Source organism: Cricetulus griseus, chromosome 10 (genome assembly GCF_003668045.3).
Source record: "Cricetulus griseus strain 17A/GY chromosome 10, alternate assembly CriGri-PICRH-1.0, whole genome shotgun sequence".
NCBI lineage: Eukaryota > Metazoa > Chordata > Mammalia > Rodentia > Cricetidae > Cricetulus > Cricetulus griseus.
In genome coordinates, this window is record NC_048603.1 from 22,066,823 (window position 1) to 22,085,568 (window position 18,746).

The window sequence follows — 18,746 nt, forward strand, 5'->3', positions numbered from 1 at the left end:
ACCCTAGTGAAATAGAAGCAGTAATTAAAATCTCCAAACTAAAATAAGGTCAGGACCAGATGGATTCAGTGGAGAATTCTGCCAGAACTTCAACGAAAACCAATGTTAAAAGTCCTTAAATTATTCTACAAAATAGATACTGAAGGGACGTTTCCAAATTTTGTATACAAAACCACTATTACCCTGATACCAGAACCACACAAAGACCCAACAACAAAAAAAGAAATTGTAGACCAATATCCAATCTGAACATAAATGTAAATATTCTCAATAATTTTTATGAGCACTAATTAAGATTTATTCTGTGCTTCCCAGTTCTATGAGATTTTTCATGTAAATGATAAATGTATAAAACCATTCACTTCCCTAACAGGCATCCCTACAGCAACAATAAATGTGCCACTGTGATCTTTCAATTTTGTGGCTCAAGAGTGTCCCATTGTGTTGGTGTATAACTGCCTATTTATATAGCCACTGATCAAAAACATCTTGTTTGCTTCATTTCTTGACAATTTTTTAATAAAATTTATACAAAGACAGAAGGCTTGAACTGAGTTGGATATGCACCAGTGAATGGAATTGTAAGGTCATATAATAAGTCTGCCTTTAATTTTGAATTAAGTACCAAACTATTCCAAAACATTTTCACCATTTTCATTCCCATTAACAATGATGGCCCTGTAGCCTCTCTGTCAACTTGTCATGGCCGTTTGGGGACTAAATGTTCTGATAAATACATAATCATTGCTCAGCACAGCTGTTTGAGCTGTTCTGATAAATTAGTTTGCATTGTCCAATGACAAATGATGTTATATATTACTTTAAATACTTCATATGCATATTTTCTTCCCTGAGATGTGGTGTGTGCTCACATTTACCACCTATTTCAGAAGCTTGCTTGTTTTCTGGTTGTTGGGTTTTATTTTAAAATTATCATACAAAGTAATGATGGCATTTCATATCCATGCCAATTTACTTTGTTGTTATTCAGCCCCCTTGTTGCTAAGGTTTGGTTATTCTAATGTATTCTAGATAGGAGTCCATTAGTAGATTTGTGATTTGCAGATGTTTTCTCCTGACTTTGCATTGTCTTTTCATTCTCTAAACACTGTTCTTCCTGGAGAAGAAGAGCTTTTGTTCTTTAATCTTGGGAAAGTTCAATTATTCACTTCAATATTGTGTGAGATAAGATACATACTTGAGAATGGAGAGGGAAGACAGGAGGGAGAGGGAACTGGTTTTGGTATGTAAAATAAGATTGTTTCAATTTAAATAAAAAAATTAAGAAAAAAGTAAGAAGAAAAGATGTATGCTTGAGCTAGCTTGTTGGAGCCCCTTCCCTATGAGGGGTTGCCATGTTCAGCCTTTACCTGTTGGGAGGAGTGGATGGAGGGATTGGGCTGGGGGAGGTGAAAGGGGGCAGGAAGAGGGCTGGGAGGAAGAACTTTGGTTGGAAAGTAAAATGAAATTTTAAAAAGTAAACAAGAGAAAAAAGATACCTGCCTGAAGTTTCATTCTTTTGCTTGTGAAATGTTCAATTCTTTCAAGGCTGTTTGTGGAAAGGATTTTTCTTTCCGTTGAGTGGCTTTTACGTTTCTGTTAGAAATCAGTTTACAGGGTCTGGAGAGATAGCTCAGAGGTTAATGCTCTTACAGAGGTCCCACGTGCAGATCCCAGAACCCACATCAGGTGGTACGTAACAGCCCGTAACTTCAGCTACAGGGTGATCTAATATCTGTGACCCCACCTCTGTGGGTATTGCACTCACATGGACATACTGTCGTCCTACGCGCGCGCGCGCACACACACACACACACACACACACACACACACACACACACTTAAAAGTCAAAATAAACCTGTAAAAAAATCCATTTAGTGTATCCATGTATTTCTAGTTCAGGGTTCTCTGGTCTCTTTTGTTGCCCTATCTGTCTATCCTTTTGCTGAAACATTCTATTTTTTATTTTGCATCTACATGGTCGTTCTTGACATCCAGAGTCATTCTTTGTCTAAAAGAACACTGTATGTGTTGGAAATACAGGGCTAATATGCTACAACTACACGATCTTGTTTGTTTGTTTATTTATTTATTTATTTATTTATTTATTTTTCAGATGGTTTACAGGAGGAGAATTAGCCAGCATCTTTACCTGCACATTGATGATCACAATAGCTTGTAAGTAACTTTCCCAAGATTGCTGCTCTAATTCTTGGAATTTACTCAAATCGTGGTCATTTAAATAAACAAATAAATATGTATTTCTCTTTTCTACCCAAGACATTGTGAAATCACTGTTTCTCAGCCTTGCCAGCTATCTCAAAGCCACCGCCTGTGCTAAGTAAGTGCTGACTCAGTGCCCTCCCTGTCTGATCAAAGAGGATAGAATCTGGTATTTGCAGATGGTCTCTGCTGAGCGAGAGACGGTGAGGGCCACATAGGGGAACAGCCCCCACCAGCATGGGAAGAATATTTTCTTTTAGTGATAAAACCTAGTAGCAGTCGCAGAATTATGCTTTATTCTCAAAATAAATAGAATTGTATTTTAGGGCCCCAAGACATTGGAAGTAATAGGAAAATCAGTGTCCTTTCAAATTTTTTTAGAAAATAACATTGCAGATTCAGAGCATTGCACTTCCTAAACATCTCATATTAAGACGTCTTTGTGGTACAGCTTCCCAAACGCCTGGCAAAGTGCCCATGAAATGATCTGTTACCAGCTACAATCTCTCTGCCCTCTCAAACTCTCCTAATGAGAATTTCAGAGGGCTTCCAGGGGCTGGGAGATGCTCACAGAATTTAAAGCAGTCTTCTCTGTGGCATCGCTTTGCAAGACAGGCTGTGTTGTTGACCTTCACTGTGGTCCTTGAGACCAGCTACCAAGTCTTACAGAGAGAGCAGGGACTGCAAGTCCAATCGGTTTATTGGCCACTGCACTTATCTCCCTGCATCCTTGCTTATGAAATCTTGGTCCTGACTCTGAAATCACAGTGCGGGAAGTGGAGATTTCTTTTGTTTACAAAACTTGATTGGTGACTAGGGCTTCTTATTGGCTAGCTCTGTCTTAATTATTAACTCATTTCTATTAATCTATGTGGTCTTGGCTTACCAGAGAATGCCTGGCCCACTCTCTCTTCCTGGCCTCTATATGACGACTCTATCTGCCTGCCTTTCCCAGAATTCTTCTCTTAGCCCTGCCTATACTTCTTGCCTGCCCAATCAACCAATCAGTGTTTTATTCGTCAGCCAATAATCGAAATATATATATACAGAAGGACATCTCCCATCACTTACATACTTTAAACCCTGTCATCCTGTGATGTTCCATGGTGGTTCAGTTTTGTGTGCCAAGATGACACCAGCCCGTGCTAGACTAGCAGAAATAGTTCCAGCATTTCCTAGCATGCTCAAGACCCTAGGTTTGACCACCAGAGCCATCAAAATAAAAGGGATTAAGAAAGTGGCTTGGGAGCCGGGTGTTGGTGGTGCACACCTTTAATCCCAGCACTGGGGAGGCAGAGGCAGGCATATCTCTGTGAGTTCGAGGCCAGACTGGTCTCCAGAGCGAGTGTCAGGATAGGCTCCAAAGCTACACAGAGAAACCCTGTCTCAAAAAACCAAAAATAAATAAATAAATAAATAAATAAATAAATAAATAAATGGTGGCATTTTCTCTCCAGCACCACAATAAACAAACAAGAACAATTTTTACCCTAAGAGCTATTTTAAAACCCAAAATTCAGTAGCAATAGCATCATTAAGGTTTCTTAGACAGTGAGACTTATATACGCTCCTCCTATTTAAAAAATTAAATGCACAATTAATTAGAAAGATAAATTGCCATCATGTGTAGAAGTTCTGTGGTGAAGGCAGACTTCCTCAAAGAGGGGATGGGGGGGGGGCAGGGCCTTTAGGCCCTAAAGGCATGGAGAGCTGTCTTCTGCCCTAGATTCTAGGTCTTCTGGACCCAAGTTCCTGAGAGTCTTTAGTCATAGCAACCTCGCTGGGTAATTCTTTGCACATTTACAGTGATAACTTGGAAAAGCATTTTCTGAAACTTTTGCCCCTTGTTGTGTAGTATCACTTAACCCACCGAAACTGTACTGGGATGTGTACAGGGCTCAGTTCATCTGAACAGTCATGAAATGAATCTCTCACATGTGTTTCAAGGTCACAAAACCAAGGTCACAAGGCCAGTTTTAATACTTTAGAGCTTCATACTAGTCACATACATACAATAGGCAGGATATATATTTTTTTCCTATATGGTAACTAAAACATGGAGCTTGTCATTGGGCCAAATGAGCACCAGACTGGGAGAGGTGTGGGGTGTGGGCAGGCAGGCCTTCCTGGAAGAGGCGAAGTGTGATGTGACCTGTCACAGTTACTCTCCCAAGTGGGATTTCAGGCACCTCCCTGCCTCTCTGAGCTCCTTCTTTGTTCTCTCCTAAAAGCAAGTACACCAAGAGTGCAATTCACTGACATTCTCATCTATATCCTCATTTATGGGAAAAGATCTCTCTTTTTTTTTTTTTTGATGATTTATGTACATACTTTGATGTCCACCTAGCCTTCCCTTCTTTTTCTCTTATTGTCTCTCCATCTTTTCCTGCCTCCTGCTCACCAGTTTTCATGTATACACATGTACACATGAAGACATGTGTAAACAAGAGCCGTGTGCACCCCAATGCCATCAAGACAGTAGGTGCTCTACACATATTCATCAGCCCAAAGATGTTTTCTGCATCATTGCTTGAAGGATGTCTTTACACAGCCAACAATTCTGTGCCTGTGTTTTAAAGATGCTGCCACCCTCTCCTTCTTACATGAATGTATCTGAAAGATAATGAGATGCATGCTTGGTAATTAATATCAAGAGTCAAGAATGACGCATAAAAGTCTCCTCTCACAATCCATGATGGGGGTCTGAGGAACTGGGGGAAATCACGGAGTTCAGTTCAACAGACATCCACACTGCAGCCCTCACACACCCATCTTGCACTATGCAAGGATGAATTCTATTAGGTGCCTCCTTCTCAGCATTTCCGTCTTCTCAAGTCATAGCTCATTTTACATTATAAATCAATTTCTTGTCACCCGCCTTCCTCCTCGAATTTTAAGTCTACAGTTGTGAGGGTTGCTTGTCTACTCAACATTGCTGGAGCATCCCTTGTTCATGAAGGTCATCACAGGTATCCCATGCCTCCACTGATGTTTTATCATCAGTGTGAGCGCTCTGCATACCTGTGACAGATACCTTGGTACCAAAACAGGCAGCATGTTGTCCTAGTTTCATTTATGTTGCTATAATAAAATGTCCTAAGAAAAAATCAATATCGGAGAGGAACTGGTTTATGTTAGTATTCAGGAGGCAGCTGTACTGGCCTGTCCTTGGGGTTCTGACAGGATACGCCCTCAGCTGCAGCCACTGAGAGCACCTCCTGTGCACATTCCCTTTGGGCCCTGCCCACCTCCTCTCTCTCTCTCTCTCTCTCTCTCTCTCTCTCTCTCTCTCTCTCTCTCTCTCTCTCTCCCTCCCTCCTTCTCTGCCTGTCTCTCTGTCCCCTCTCATTTCTCTTCTGTTGCTCCTGTCTCAAGAGGCCTGTCTGCCCTCTCCCTCCCCTTTCCCCCCTTCTCTTTCCCCTAATTAAAAACAAAAACAAAAACCCTCAACGTGAGCTCTGTCACATGACACCTTTCTCTTGTGCTGCTTTTTAAAAGTACAATTGTTTGTTTGGCCTAAAATTTTAGTTTACAGTCTTTCACTAAGGAGAAATCAAGGCAGGAACTCGAGCATCTAGTCACATTGCATCCACAGTGTAGTGCAAGGAGAACAAACACATCCCGTCTCCTTTCAGGTAGCTTTCAGTTAGGTCTCCCTGCTTTAGGGAATGGTGCTGCCCACAATGGACTAGGTTTTCTCACCCCAATTAACAGTTTTGACAATTCTCTACAGATACGCTGATCTAGATAATTCTTCTACTGAGGCTCTCTTCTCAAGGGAGTAGGTTGTGTCAGGTTGAAAGTTAAGAGCAACCAGAATACACATGTGCTATTTCCACTGTTAGACGGAAACTTTTCATTCATGCCAATGATGCATGAATTAACCAGTTTTATACAGTTAAGACATGGAAACTACAACCATGTTACCTCCAGGCCAGTGGTTCTCAACTCGTAGGTTGTGACCACTTTGGGAGGTTTAATGACCTTTACACAAAGGTTGTAAATCAGATACCCTGTGTATCAGATACTTACATTACAATTCATATCAGTAGCAAATTTACAGTTATGAGGTAGCAATGAAAATAATTTTATGACTGGGGGTCACCACTACATATGGAGCTATATTAAAGGGTCACAGCATTAGGAAGGTTGAGAGTCACTGCTCTGGGCTGTACTCCTGGGATGGTGCAGATGAAAAGTATTATAAAATGGTAATTAGCCTATTTCTGTGGTGGGTTTCAAAGGTTAAAACCTGTCTAGTGTAAAAGGAAAGGGCACTGAAGATTGTCAGTGGGAAAATTGATGTAGAGTGAACCCAAGTTGAGGCAACACTCTTCTTTTTGATTGTTCAGGCTCCTCTGTGCGTGTGTGTGTGTGTGTGTGTGTGTGTGTGTGTGTGTGTGTGTGTGTGTATTCACTCATTTTTTTCCTTCTCTAATGTAGATTTGACAGCCCTTGAGGAATACTGGTGATGAATGTCTTCAATCTGAATATCCGGAAACAGTAATTTGTAGTCTTCTTGGAATGAGTCAGCCACTTTATTGGAAGGGAATGAGCAAATGGATAACTGAAGAGAAAAAAAAAAAAACAAACTTTGATTTCACCATGTAATTTCTCCCTAAAATCTCAGTTTCCACATGTAATAGTAATTGGTTCACGACATTAATATTAAATTTCCTTTCTTTCGAGAACATTGCCGGTTGAAAGAGAAGGGACAGGGGAAAGCGACAGGGCACAGACCACCTGGAGTCAAAACCCCCATCCCAGTTGTCCCTAAACTGGTGGACCTCAAATATTAATTTTAATTAGAGAATTCTGTGAGTGGGTTGGAACAAGAATATCTCTGGTCTGCCAGCACGCGGTATGCTTCGCTGACCCACTTTAACTAAACAATGCAAACAAGCTTATATGATTAATACGTGTTACATAGGAAATAGGCAAAGTTCGTACTCACAATACAATGGTGCAAAAAATCATCCCCATGTCATGCGACGCCATCCACCCTGAAATCACCACTCGGATGAAGCAGATGCTGGCACCATGTGTTTGAACCTCCAGAACTGTGAACCAAAGGAGTTCTTTTTCATTACTAAGTGTTCTGCCTTGGTATTTCATTATAGTAATGGGAAGTGACTTAAGAGAGTGGCTGATCATTGATGGAAAATGAGCAGGAGAGAGCTGGGTTTTTTTTTTATAATATGAATTCTTCTCTTGAATGTTTTTCCTTACTAAGTTTTTTTTTTTTAATTTCTGGGGAATAATGATCATCTTTTATTTATTCAAATTGTGATTAAAATATGATACACAAAGATTCCTTCAGGACAAAATAAAGGAAAAGTTAGAGTGTTTGAAAACAGAAGAAAATGGTAAAACTTTATAACTGGATGAAAAATTATAGAAGACACTTACTATTCTTATCTCTCACCAAGAAATTTCAGATGTGGCTTGATGAGGGTGCCCTCCGCTATATCCTCTGGTGAGAACCTCTGTGTAGAGAACGGTATGTTTTAAAGTGATAATGCCAAATTAATAGTTTTACATCTGTGATGGTTAATATTCGCTGTCATCTTGTCTGTATTTAGCATCATCCCTGATGCACACACCTGTAGATATTATGTCTATGTGGTTGTTTCTAGAGAGATTAGGCTGAAGAGAGAAAACTCACCATGAACTTGGGTACCAACATCCCATTGACTGGTGTCCTGGACTGAATAAAAAAGAGCGAGGGATAAAGGGAGCTGAGTACCAGCATCCATTTCTTTCTCTCTTTCTTGACTGTGGGCACAATGTGGCCAGTTACCCAGGCTCCTGCCCCTTGCCTTTTTCTATCATGATGAATCGTATCCCTGTCAGCTGTGAACCAAACAAACCTTTCTTTTGCCATGTGCTCTGTCAAGACAATAAGAAAAGTAACTAATATAATATCATTTTTATTTCTATACGCTTTTTGGTTGAATGAAATTGTACTAATAACTCAGCAGACTCACCATCAAATTACATATGTGGTATGTGTGTCGAGTGATTTATATTTACCTATATCCGTATACATTTTCAGGAATCTATTGACCTTGATTCTTAGGACTTTTGTTCATTTGTTTTTACTAGTCTATTTGTGTTTTGACAATTTTTTTTGGTATTTGGTTTCAGAAACAGAATCTCTCACTGTATATCCCAAAGATAGCCTGTGACTCAGGCTGGCCTTGAACTCATGGCAATCCTCCTGACCCAGCCCCCTGAGTGTTGTGATGACAGCCATGAGTCTCCAAGACTGACTGTGCATTTTCACATCAAATTGTGTGGATATCATCTGTATTTTATGAGATAGATGAGATGCAGATATTTCTTCTGAACCCATTGCTTGTGGCATTCACTTTATTGATAGTTTCTTAAGCTGTGCATATGTTTTTAACTTAATATACTCTCACATGTTTATTTTTATTCTTGTTGCCTGCGATTTGGGTGTGGTAATAAAAAAATCATTGCCAAAGCCAGTATCAAGAAGCTTTTTTGTTCTCCTGTTTTCCCATGTTTCTCAAGAGCTTACTTTTAAAACTTCAGCACAGTTTGAGTCGATTAGTACATGCGGTATGATGTAGTTTGGATATGGAATGCCCCCACAGGCTCACCTCTTGAAGGTTTGGTTGACAGCTGATGACACAGTTGAGAAGCGGTAGGAACTTCAGAAAAGTGGACCTAGGGAGGTAATTTGTCACTGGAAATATTCCCTTTAAAGGCACGTTGGGGATGGCCCCACTGCAGCGAGGGTCTGTGCTGATGTCCCATGCTCCTGCTACCATCGGAGGCCGTGCAGACACCCAAGAACGAAGGCCAAGGTAGTGTCTCAGGGCCATACTGCTGTTAGGGGCAGTGGCGACATCCAGACCCAGAGCCTGCTAAGGACCATGTTGGGGTCCATAGTCCTCCCTTGGCTGGGGGTCTGACCTGAAGTCTAGGTACTTAACTGCCACCAATAGTCACTAAGAGGTCCAGGGTTAGGGCTGCAACCTGAGGCCTTGGTGGTGTTCAGCAACCACACAGCTGCCGGAACCATTTTAGAATTCTGCCAGCACTTATTGTTATATTTGAGAACATATTACTGCAAGAACTGTGGCAGGTAAAAAATGGTTTGAGACTTGGCACCTGCCTTCAAGAACTTTGTCTAGTAGAGAAATGAAGTATTAAATAAAACAAGAAGAATATAATATAGCCACTGGCGACAGGATACACTGAAGACCTTGCTTAATGGAGGTCATAGTTCTAGATGTTACATAAAATTATATATGCCATTATTTAAGTAAAAACATTCATTTCTCATAAATTTGAAAGCTGAGAAGTCTGAGCTTTAGTCACTGGTGATTCAGTGTCTGGTGACCTCACATGGAGGAGAAAGGTGCATTATCCCTTCCTCTTCCAATGAAGTCACTGAGCTGGTTCACAGCAGGCCACCTTCATGGTCTAGTTATTTTACAAAATCTACCTGTTAAGGCCATCGCACCGGTCATGAGAGCTTCAGCATATGAATTTGGATATGAACAAGACCATATAAAAGCTATGATGTTCACTATGGTTATCTTGAGTTGCCAAAACTACCTAAAATCACTGAGAAGAGAGTCTCAGTGAGGGATTTTGTCCACGTTGTATTGGCCTTTGAGCGTGTCCATGTGGGATTATCAAACTTCAGTTAATTGAAGCAGAAAGACCCAGCCCACCGTGGGTAATCCCATTCCGTCAGCAGCAGAGCCTGACTGTATCAGAGTGGAGAATTCAATGTGGGCACAAGCAAGCAAGCATGCTTGCCCTGATTTCTTTTTTCTCTTGATATGCTGTGGCTAATTGTTTGAAGTTCCTGCCTTGACTCCCCAACAATGACAGATTATAATTTAGGATGTAAGATGAAACACATTCCTTTCTCTACTGAGTTTCTTTTGGTCAGGGCATTTTATCACAGAAACAGAAATGAAACTAGAAAATGTGTGCCCAGCACTAGTAGAAAGTCAGATTTTGCTGAAGTGATCACATTTGACTTGAGTGTGTCTTCTAAAGATCTTTACTATAGATAATTATTTTGTTACTCTAGAAACAACATATAGTTTATAGCCATATATCTAATTCACCTATATAAAAATTTAACCGATCATCACACTTTCTGGTTACCAAATAATCACCCTAAGCTTTCTGGAAACCCTGATGTTTCCTAGTAAAGGAAAAATTGTCTTTCCAGGAACATGTATCCAAAGACTGAAAACTGACCAAGCATGTAATTTCAAGTGTCAAATATGCTTCAGAGACAAGATAATACATACATAAATAAAATCGGTTTAAAAAAAAGCATTTACAAACCAGGCACACGCCTTTAATCCCAGCACTGGGGAGGCAGCAGCAGGCGGATCTCTGGAAGTTCGAGGCCAGCCTGGTCTACAGTGTGAGTTCCAGGACAATCTCCAAACCAATACAGAGAAACCCTGTCTCAGAAAAACAAACAAAAAAGCATTTACGAAACCCAAAGTTTCAATTATTCATGCTAATTCTTCCTCAGGGACACTGAGAACCTAGATATTGTGGTTCTCTTTAGGGGAGAGACAAGGCAACAATGTAAATGAAAGCTTTTCTCTGTCTCACCTGTCCCAATGGACGGGTTTCCCTCCTGCCTGCTGGTTCCCACAGCTGCTTATTAAATAGTCATTCTGAGGCTTAATATTAATTATAATTGTTTGACCAATGGTTCAGGCATATTACTATCTCAATTAAATGAACAATTAAATGAACCCATTTCTATTTTTCTATATTTTACCACGAGGCTCTTGGCTTTTTACCTCACATCTTGCTTCTCCTGTGGCTACATGGCCTCTCCCCGACTCCACCTTCTTTCTCTTCCTGTTTCTCTGTTTGGATTTCCCACCTGGCTCTATTCTGCCTGGCTATTGGCCAAATCAGCTTTATTCATCAACCAATAAAAGCAACACTTATGCACAGCATACAGAAGGACTTCCCACACCACAACAAACCATTGAAAATGAGGAAAAGGAAGAAGAGTACAAAAATGTACTCTTAGTGGTGAGAAGACCATAGTGGTGAGAAGAAACAACCACTGGGGATCATACCTTTGGCCTGAACCTGCCCTTGCAGGGGTAGCTTTGCCTAACATCCTGAAAGTCTCTTCCGTCAGGTTAATGTTGTGTGTCACCTTGGTTAGGCTATGGTGCCCAGTGGTTTGGTCAATACTGGCCTCAACATTGCTGAGAAAGTATTTTTAAAATGTAAATAACATTTACAATGCTGGGCATTAAGTAAAACATATTGCCTTCCATGGCGTGGGTGTGTGGTGTGCCACATGTCTGTGAACAGAGAGTGAGGCTTTTCAAAAAGGAGTGAATTCAGCTGGCATCTGTGAATGTCAGCATCCTGACTGAGTCCCCAGCTTACAGGCCCTAGACAGCTGCATGGTGTCTCAACTTGAATCACTATGTTGTGAGCTACCCCCAATGACACTGTACTAGCCAGCACCAACGAGTCTATAAATCTTAAAAATCATTGCTCCTTGTAGGGCTGCAGAGATGACTCATTAGTTAAGTAAGAAAGCTTGCTGCTCTCCCAGAAGACATGAGCATGTATGTATGTACATATGTGTTTATGCTTGTATGTGTTTGTCTATACACAAACACACACATTGAATATGCTGTCAAGGCCCTCCAGAGAATAGAACCAATAGGATTTCTCAATTAATGCTTATAATAACACAGCTGTATATGACATGTATACAATTTAGACAATGAGAGTACAACTTCATAGTGTGGAATATTTGTAAAATATGTAATATAGTTTTTAATCTGTGATTTATAATTTAGGGTATGTTATAACCAATGGGATATGGATAGAAAATGTAACTATAGATAATACATCACATACCTTATTGTTTCTATTTCCCAGGGGTAATTGGTTAATGCAGCAGGCATGCTAATTTTCATTCTGTACTTCTTATAGGTGACCTGAAGGCATCTTTACTTTCCCAGGAAGTCAGTAGAGCTCTAAATTTCAGTCAGGCTTGTCTGACTCACTGTAGCGCTCTCCCCACTGCTGACTGTCACTGAGAAAGGAGTACACGAGGGGAAGTGGCCCCAAAGACCAAGTAGTTCAAGCTCCGTTACCATCAGAGTATTAACTCAGGGGACTTTGTCCATGAGGCCAAAGACTAAACAAAAGCCAAAAAGAACTATGGTTTCTTTTCCATTTCTATCGCAGGGTTCTGAAAAGTAATATTCCAGAATTTCTAGGAATATATACAGTAAGGAGAAATGCATTGCCTCTCCCACTTCAGGATGCCTGTTGCAGACAGACGATGCCTTTGTGACTTTAATGGCTCATAAGCTAGCTGCCCCTTAATGGAGTACCTGCAGGTGCCCGAAGCTTCGTCCATCTCAGGCCTCACCACAACCCTGTGTCATGTTTCTGCCATGAAACACAAACCCAGGTATCATCCTACACAGTTCCCTTTCATCCTACAAGGATGCCACCCAGTACATGTAGCCTCCAGGCTTGCCTGGTATGTCCTCTCTTTTTCTCTCAGGCTGGGGCAAGGGCTTGCATGGTAGTGGGGGAGACCAGGGGGAACACCCAGGCCTGGTGTAGCTCTGCTGCCCTGAAAGAGAAGAGGTCAGGTGTGAAAGCCACATGGCTCAGTGAAGGCAGAGTCTGGCTGCACCAAGTCTCCTGTGCCGTCACCCTCACCCTACCCCCACTGCAGATCTGCTCCAAGAGCTTTCTACTACGGTTACAGCAAACAACTGAGATGCAGAGCGATCGGCCTGCCCTGCCAAGTGTGCCAGCCTCCACCCAACAGGCATCCCACTTCTGCTCACACACAACAGCAGACCCAGGCACCTGCCAACTTGGCACACTTTGCCTCGCTGCCAGATTTCTGAAGCAGGCCTTGACGAAGGTCTGATCATCTATTATTTTTTCTCAAAATCTATCCCGCTGTGTGGGCTGCATCCCATCCATCTGCCCATGCTGGGTGAAGTCTGCTACGGTTGCTGGCTACACCTGCTAGAGGACCAGACAGGGTTCCTTGGGGTGGGGCAAATAAGCAGGTAGGTGCTAAAGACTGGCAACCACTTGCAAAAAATCGCCTCTTTCTTTTGTAGCCACACAGGAAATAAAAACAAAGACAACGAGATGCCGGTGTGGGTGGAAACCAAGGATGGTGTACTAAGACTCCAGTGTAAAAGTCATTTTACATTCGAATTGCATTTAGAAAAGGAAGGGAACCCTGCCTGGTCCTCCAGCCCAACCCAACCAAAGCAGCCTCCTTTGTGTAAATGAAGCTCAGGTTCAGCTGCAAGCCATGGGCTTGTGGGGGTCTGATGGAAGCAGTCATAGCTGCTGCTCTGCTGATCTCGTTTCTCTCTCCCGTTTTCTTTTTCTGCAAAAGGCAAAATAAAATCAAACACTTCACTCCAGAGGCTCCCACCTTGTCCATTCCCTAATCGTGTTTCCCTCCTCCTCCTCCTCCTCCTCCCCCTCCTCCTCCTCCTTCTCCTCCTCCTCCCCCTCCTCATCCTCCTCTTCTCCTCCTCCCTCCTCCTCTCCTCTCCTCCTCCTCCTCCTCCTCTCTCTCCTCCTCTCTCATCCTCCTCCTCTCCTCCTCCTCTCTCCTCCTCCTCCTCCTCCTCCTCCTCCTCCTCCTCCTCCTCCTCTCTCCTCTTCCTCCTCCTCCTCCTCCTCTCTCCTCTCTCCTCCTCCTCCTCCTCTTCCTCCTCCTCTTCCTCCTCCTCTCCCTCCTCCTCCTCTCTCTCCTCCTCTCTCCTCTCCTCTCTCTTCCTCCTCCTTCTCCTTCTCCTCCTCCTCCTTCCTCCCTTCCTCCTCCTTCTCCTTCTCCTTCTCCTCCTTCTCCTCCTCCTCCTCCTCCTTCCTCCTCCTCCTCCTTCTTCTCCCTCCTCCTCCTTCTCCTCCTCCTCTTCCTCCTCCTTCTCCTCCTCCTCTTCCTCCTCCTCTCCCTCCTCTTCCTCCTCCTCCTCCTCTTCCTCCTCTTCCTCCTCTTCTTTCTTCTCCTCCTTCTCATCCCTCTCTCTCCCTCTGTATGATGTGTGTATGTATGTACAATGTGAGTGTGCATGCGTGAGGGTGTGTGAGCAGAGCAGGCACATGCTGGCCAAGACTGACACCCTTACTCTGTATGATATGTGTGTGTGTATGTATGTATGTGTGTATGTATGTGTGTGTATGTATGCATAATGCAAGGGTTCATGCATGGTTATGTATGAATAGGCACATGCAGGCCAAGACTGACGCACCCACTCTGTATGATGTATGTATGTATAATGTACATGTATGTATGTACAAGCATGAGGATGGATGAGCAGACACATACTGCCCAAGACTGACACCATGATATTCATCCAAGGAGACTTCTTTGCAAGGCTGACAGGCGATGGAAACGCACCACCCAGAGAGACTTCGGATTGCACAGTAACTACTACCATCTGTGGCCAGTCACATGCCGTTGCCCTGTTGGAAGCAGAGGGACCTGCCAGATGACAGGTCCAGACCCTGCTGTGTTGGCTCCGGAGGAGTACCATCAGACGCCACGTGGTGCTACCGTCACGCCGGCCCCGCCTTCAACATGGGGCAAGGTGGACGGGTGGGAAACGAGCTTTAGACACTTTCTCAGAAGGGTAAAGGGTCATAATAAAACCTAGAGCTTTCAGTGTTCTCAGTCGGCCCTTCCTCCTGCCCTCCCTCCCTCCCTCTGCGTTTTTCGGGCGTGTGGTCACTCTATGACCAGGGCCAATCCAGTGCCAGGTGAGGAAATACAGAGTGGATGATGCCCAGCTGATTCTACTAAATGCTATCCAACTGGGTGCTGCTTGCAGCGGAGAACTTTTGTCTCATGTTGATCCTGGTGCCGCGGTTGGAATATTTGTCTCCTGCAAAACTCAGATTGAAATTTGTCATTGCCATAGCATCCAAGAGTGGGATACCTAAGAAAGGTGAAGCCACAAGGCTCCACCCTCGTGGGTGGCATTGGTGTTGTTATAAAAGGGCATTTCTACCCACTCTCTGTCTTGCCTTAGCTCTTCCACTTTCTGTCTGGAATGATGCAGCAAGAAACTGCCTGCCCGAAGCCAACATCTCCATCCTAAACTCCATCTCCAGGCTGTAGAACCTTACCCAGTGTGAGGCAGGCTGTTACAGTATGACAAAACAGATTAAGACGCCCGGTGTCTCTTCCTCCTCAATTCTGGCTATTTATATAGACATTCAGGTGCATACATGTAGCCAGCCCTGTCACCCTCTCATAATTGTTATGCTCCCATGGTTGCCTTTTGCAGCATGTGTACCTACACAAGCAAACATTTCTCTGCTAACTGTTTATGTTTGAGTCCCACACAGCCAATGAAAACCTGCCTGACAGCAATCCCTGGATGCCCCGGATAGAAAATGGGCCACACCTCCTTGAGTACGCTGGATCCAACTTGCTCCATTTCAACTGACACTCCGGCCAGAGCTTCGGATACTGACTTTAGTCAAGTTGAGGATTTCAAGCGAGATCTTCAATCAAGCGAATTCCATCTAACATGGACTGGATACAATCCATTCGAGACTTTCACTATACTAACATTTTCTTCCTAAAGGACCCCACAAGGCTATCGTCATCCCATTTCAGCAGGAGAATGCTATGTCCCCTTTTCCCCCATTGTTGTCACTAAGGATAATGTACACCTAGTTAGGGATAGCTTCCTATTGTTTATGGTTGGGATTAGAAGGTGTTCAGGCTTGAACACCTTTTTCAGATGACTTTAGGATTTAGTTAAAATAGATAGTTAGGATGTGACATAAGCAGACTGTTGTATCTTCTTATATTTCACCTTTATGATTGTTAATTTTGGATACTTCACACTGTTAAGTCTTAATCCTCTTTTAGACTAAAAGGGGAATTGTTAGGGAAGTTGTAGCCACGCCTGCTTAGGGGCTGGCTACAGGTGTGCCTGACCACGCCTACGAAGGCGTGGTCAGGGTGACGTAAGTGAGGGACACTTACACGGTAGGCTGCTTTTGCTTTCAGTTTCACCTTTAGGCTTGCTGTACAGACTGCTGCCCACCCGGCTGGCTACGTCGCTCTGTAAGTAAGGCTTTTTCCCTAATAAAAATCCCTTGTATTTCTACCTGGCTCTGTATTGGTAATTTCCCACATTACATACACACATAAAAAATAATTGTATTTGTTATTTGATTTCTTTCATGTTTTTATCGTATACATCTCCCACCTCCAACACCATTGACTCTGTTCAGATTTTCCAACATGCCATCTTGGTGTCTACCTCAGTGTAATATAACATTGGAAATCCCCTTATATAGCATTTCATAGCGCCGAAGGAACTCAGATATGAATATATTGACTGGAGTCTAATTTATCAGCTCAGTGTCAGCATGGAAACCCCACAGGAGAGTTGTCCCTGGGAGGAAGCTTTGCCTCGTGGAGGTAACACAGGCAGTGGTAGATGTTCAGGTTTTTCTTTAAGAGCTCCGTGTCTTAAGGGAAGTCAGTCAACCTCTCTGAAGTTCGGAATTATCCTTAAGAAAAACTAGGAAGATATGGGAGATGGCTCTGAGTCCACAGCCCCCAGCTCCCATGTAGGAAAGCCTGGTGTGGGGGCCCAAAGCTCTTACCCCTGCACTATGGCTGCAGAAGCAGGGACTCGATGGCCACATAGCCCGTAGGAATCAGTGACTCCCATGTCCAACGACAGACCCTGTCTCAAAAAATAAGATGAAGAACAATGAGGAAGACCTCTGAGGTTGATTTCTGGCATTTGGGCATGGGCTGGTGAGATGGCTCAGTGGGTAAGAACACTTTCTGCTGTTTCAGAGGACTGGGGCTTGGTTCCCAGCACCCATACCGGGCAGCTGACAATTTTACTTTCAACACAGTAGAGCAGAGGGAGATTCTGAAGGCGGAACTACAGAGTGTGTACCCAGGAATCCACCCAGAGTTCATCCTACACCATGTAAAGTTTTCATCTTCTTGATAGATTTGTGCTCTGTGGGGCAGGGTGTGGTTTGTCAGTAAGTGGCTGTTGTAAGGGTTTTATATCTAGCTTCAAACACCTCAGGGAAGGGGAAAATGATCAGGTAGGGCCTGGAGGCTCACGTCCCCAATTGGTGTTGGGTGGGTTTGGTGATAAATTAGCACACAATGAACGGTGGCAAGCGTGGAAAGCAAAAATAGCACGATTTCATGGTAGAGAGCTTGAGGTTGGAAGACGGTCACAGGCTGAGGTCCTGAACTCTCCACCTGTGGAAAGTCAGGTATCCCCTGTGGCGGTTTGAATAAAAATGGCCTCCAAAGGCTCAGCAATTTGAATACTTGGTCATTAGGGAGTGGCACTAATTAGAATTAGGAGGTGTGGCCTTGTTGGGATGGGCGGGGCCTTATTGGGGGGGTTGTCTCAATGGGCTGGGAGATTTTCAGATGCTTAAGCCAGAGTCGGTGGCTCTCTGCTTTGTAGGGAAAGCTGTAGCCACGCCTTCTTAGGGGCTGGCTACAGGTTTCCCTACAATTCCCCCGCAGTCACTCTGACCACGCCCTCACAAGCCTGATCAGGCACACCTGTAGCCAGCCCCTAAGGAGGCGTGGCTACAGCTTTCCTTACACTGCTTCTTCCTGCTGCCTGCAGATCCAGATACAGAACTCTTAGCTCCTTCAGTGTTAATGTCTACCTTTGTGAGGCCATACTTCCTCCCTTGACAGTAGCAGACTAAGCCTCTGAAAATGTAAGCAAGCCCCCAGTTAATTGTTGTCATGGTCCCTGTGTCCATGACAGAACACTGATTAAGACATTCCCTAAGTTTCTAGTTCATCATCATCTGCTAAGTCAATAAGGCCGGTTTCTTTATACAAGTGAAGATTAATTAGCAGAATGCAATAGAAGCTTCCAGATTATAAGACATCAATGAAGGTGGCGTATACTATGAATGACAAGAATGGCGACAGCTGCTTGTCGACCACGTTGAAATGAAGCAGTATTTGCTTTAGGAAAACACTCTTAAACCAGGCCTCATCAATATGCTTTGAGAAAAACACACACTGGTTGGACCAGGATGATGGTGGCACCACCATTTTGTTGAAAACAAAGTTCTGTGGGGAGATCTTTTTGTCAGCATTGTTCACTGGTGCTCCAAAGTTCTTAGGATGACGGCTCCGTATGTGGGCACTGCTCAGAAAATGCTTACTGAATGATTGAGTAAATCGTGTCTATTAACGTATTTGGTTGCCAGTGTGATGGAAGAAGTCACCAAGTGCTAAGCCCAGGAGACATATAGGCTGGTTTCTGTCCGCATGAGGTTCACAGCTCAGGAGACATATAGGCTGGGAAAGGTTTAAATCAAGTCTGACCAGTGCTGAACCCAGAAGTAGCAGCAGCAGCAACAACAGCGTAGGAGTTGACAGGACAGACATTGATATTGCTATCTATCTTATAGATAGAAGGTCTAGAATTCACATATATACTCACTCTTTCTCTGT

General features: G+C 43.3%; 1 protein-coding gene across 3 annotated transcripts in view; it reads left to right on the forward strand.

Moving 5' to 3' along the window:
• The window catches only part of LOC113837503 (transmembrane protein 71-like), a 44,357-nt gene extending 35,693 nt beyond the window's left edge, over positions 1-8,664 (forward strand). For 2 of the 3 annotated variants that reach the window (XM_035449683.1, XM_027431702.2), the window contains 3 exons: positions 2,118-2,179; positions 2,282-2,342; positions 6,668-8,664. In XM_035449683.1, coding sequence (XP_035305574.1) covers positions 2,118-2,179; positions 2,282-2,342; positions 6,668-6,683 — 139 coding nt within the window. In that variant the 3' untranslated portion in view covers positions 6,684-8,664. Of the gene's footprint in view, positions 1-2,117; positions 2,180-2,281; positions 2,347-6,667 lie in introns of those variants that run through there. The other variant, XM_027431703.2, reaches the window with a different exon arrangement.
• Positions 8,665-18,746: the final 10,082 nt, after the last annotated feature.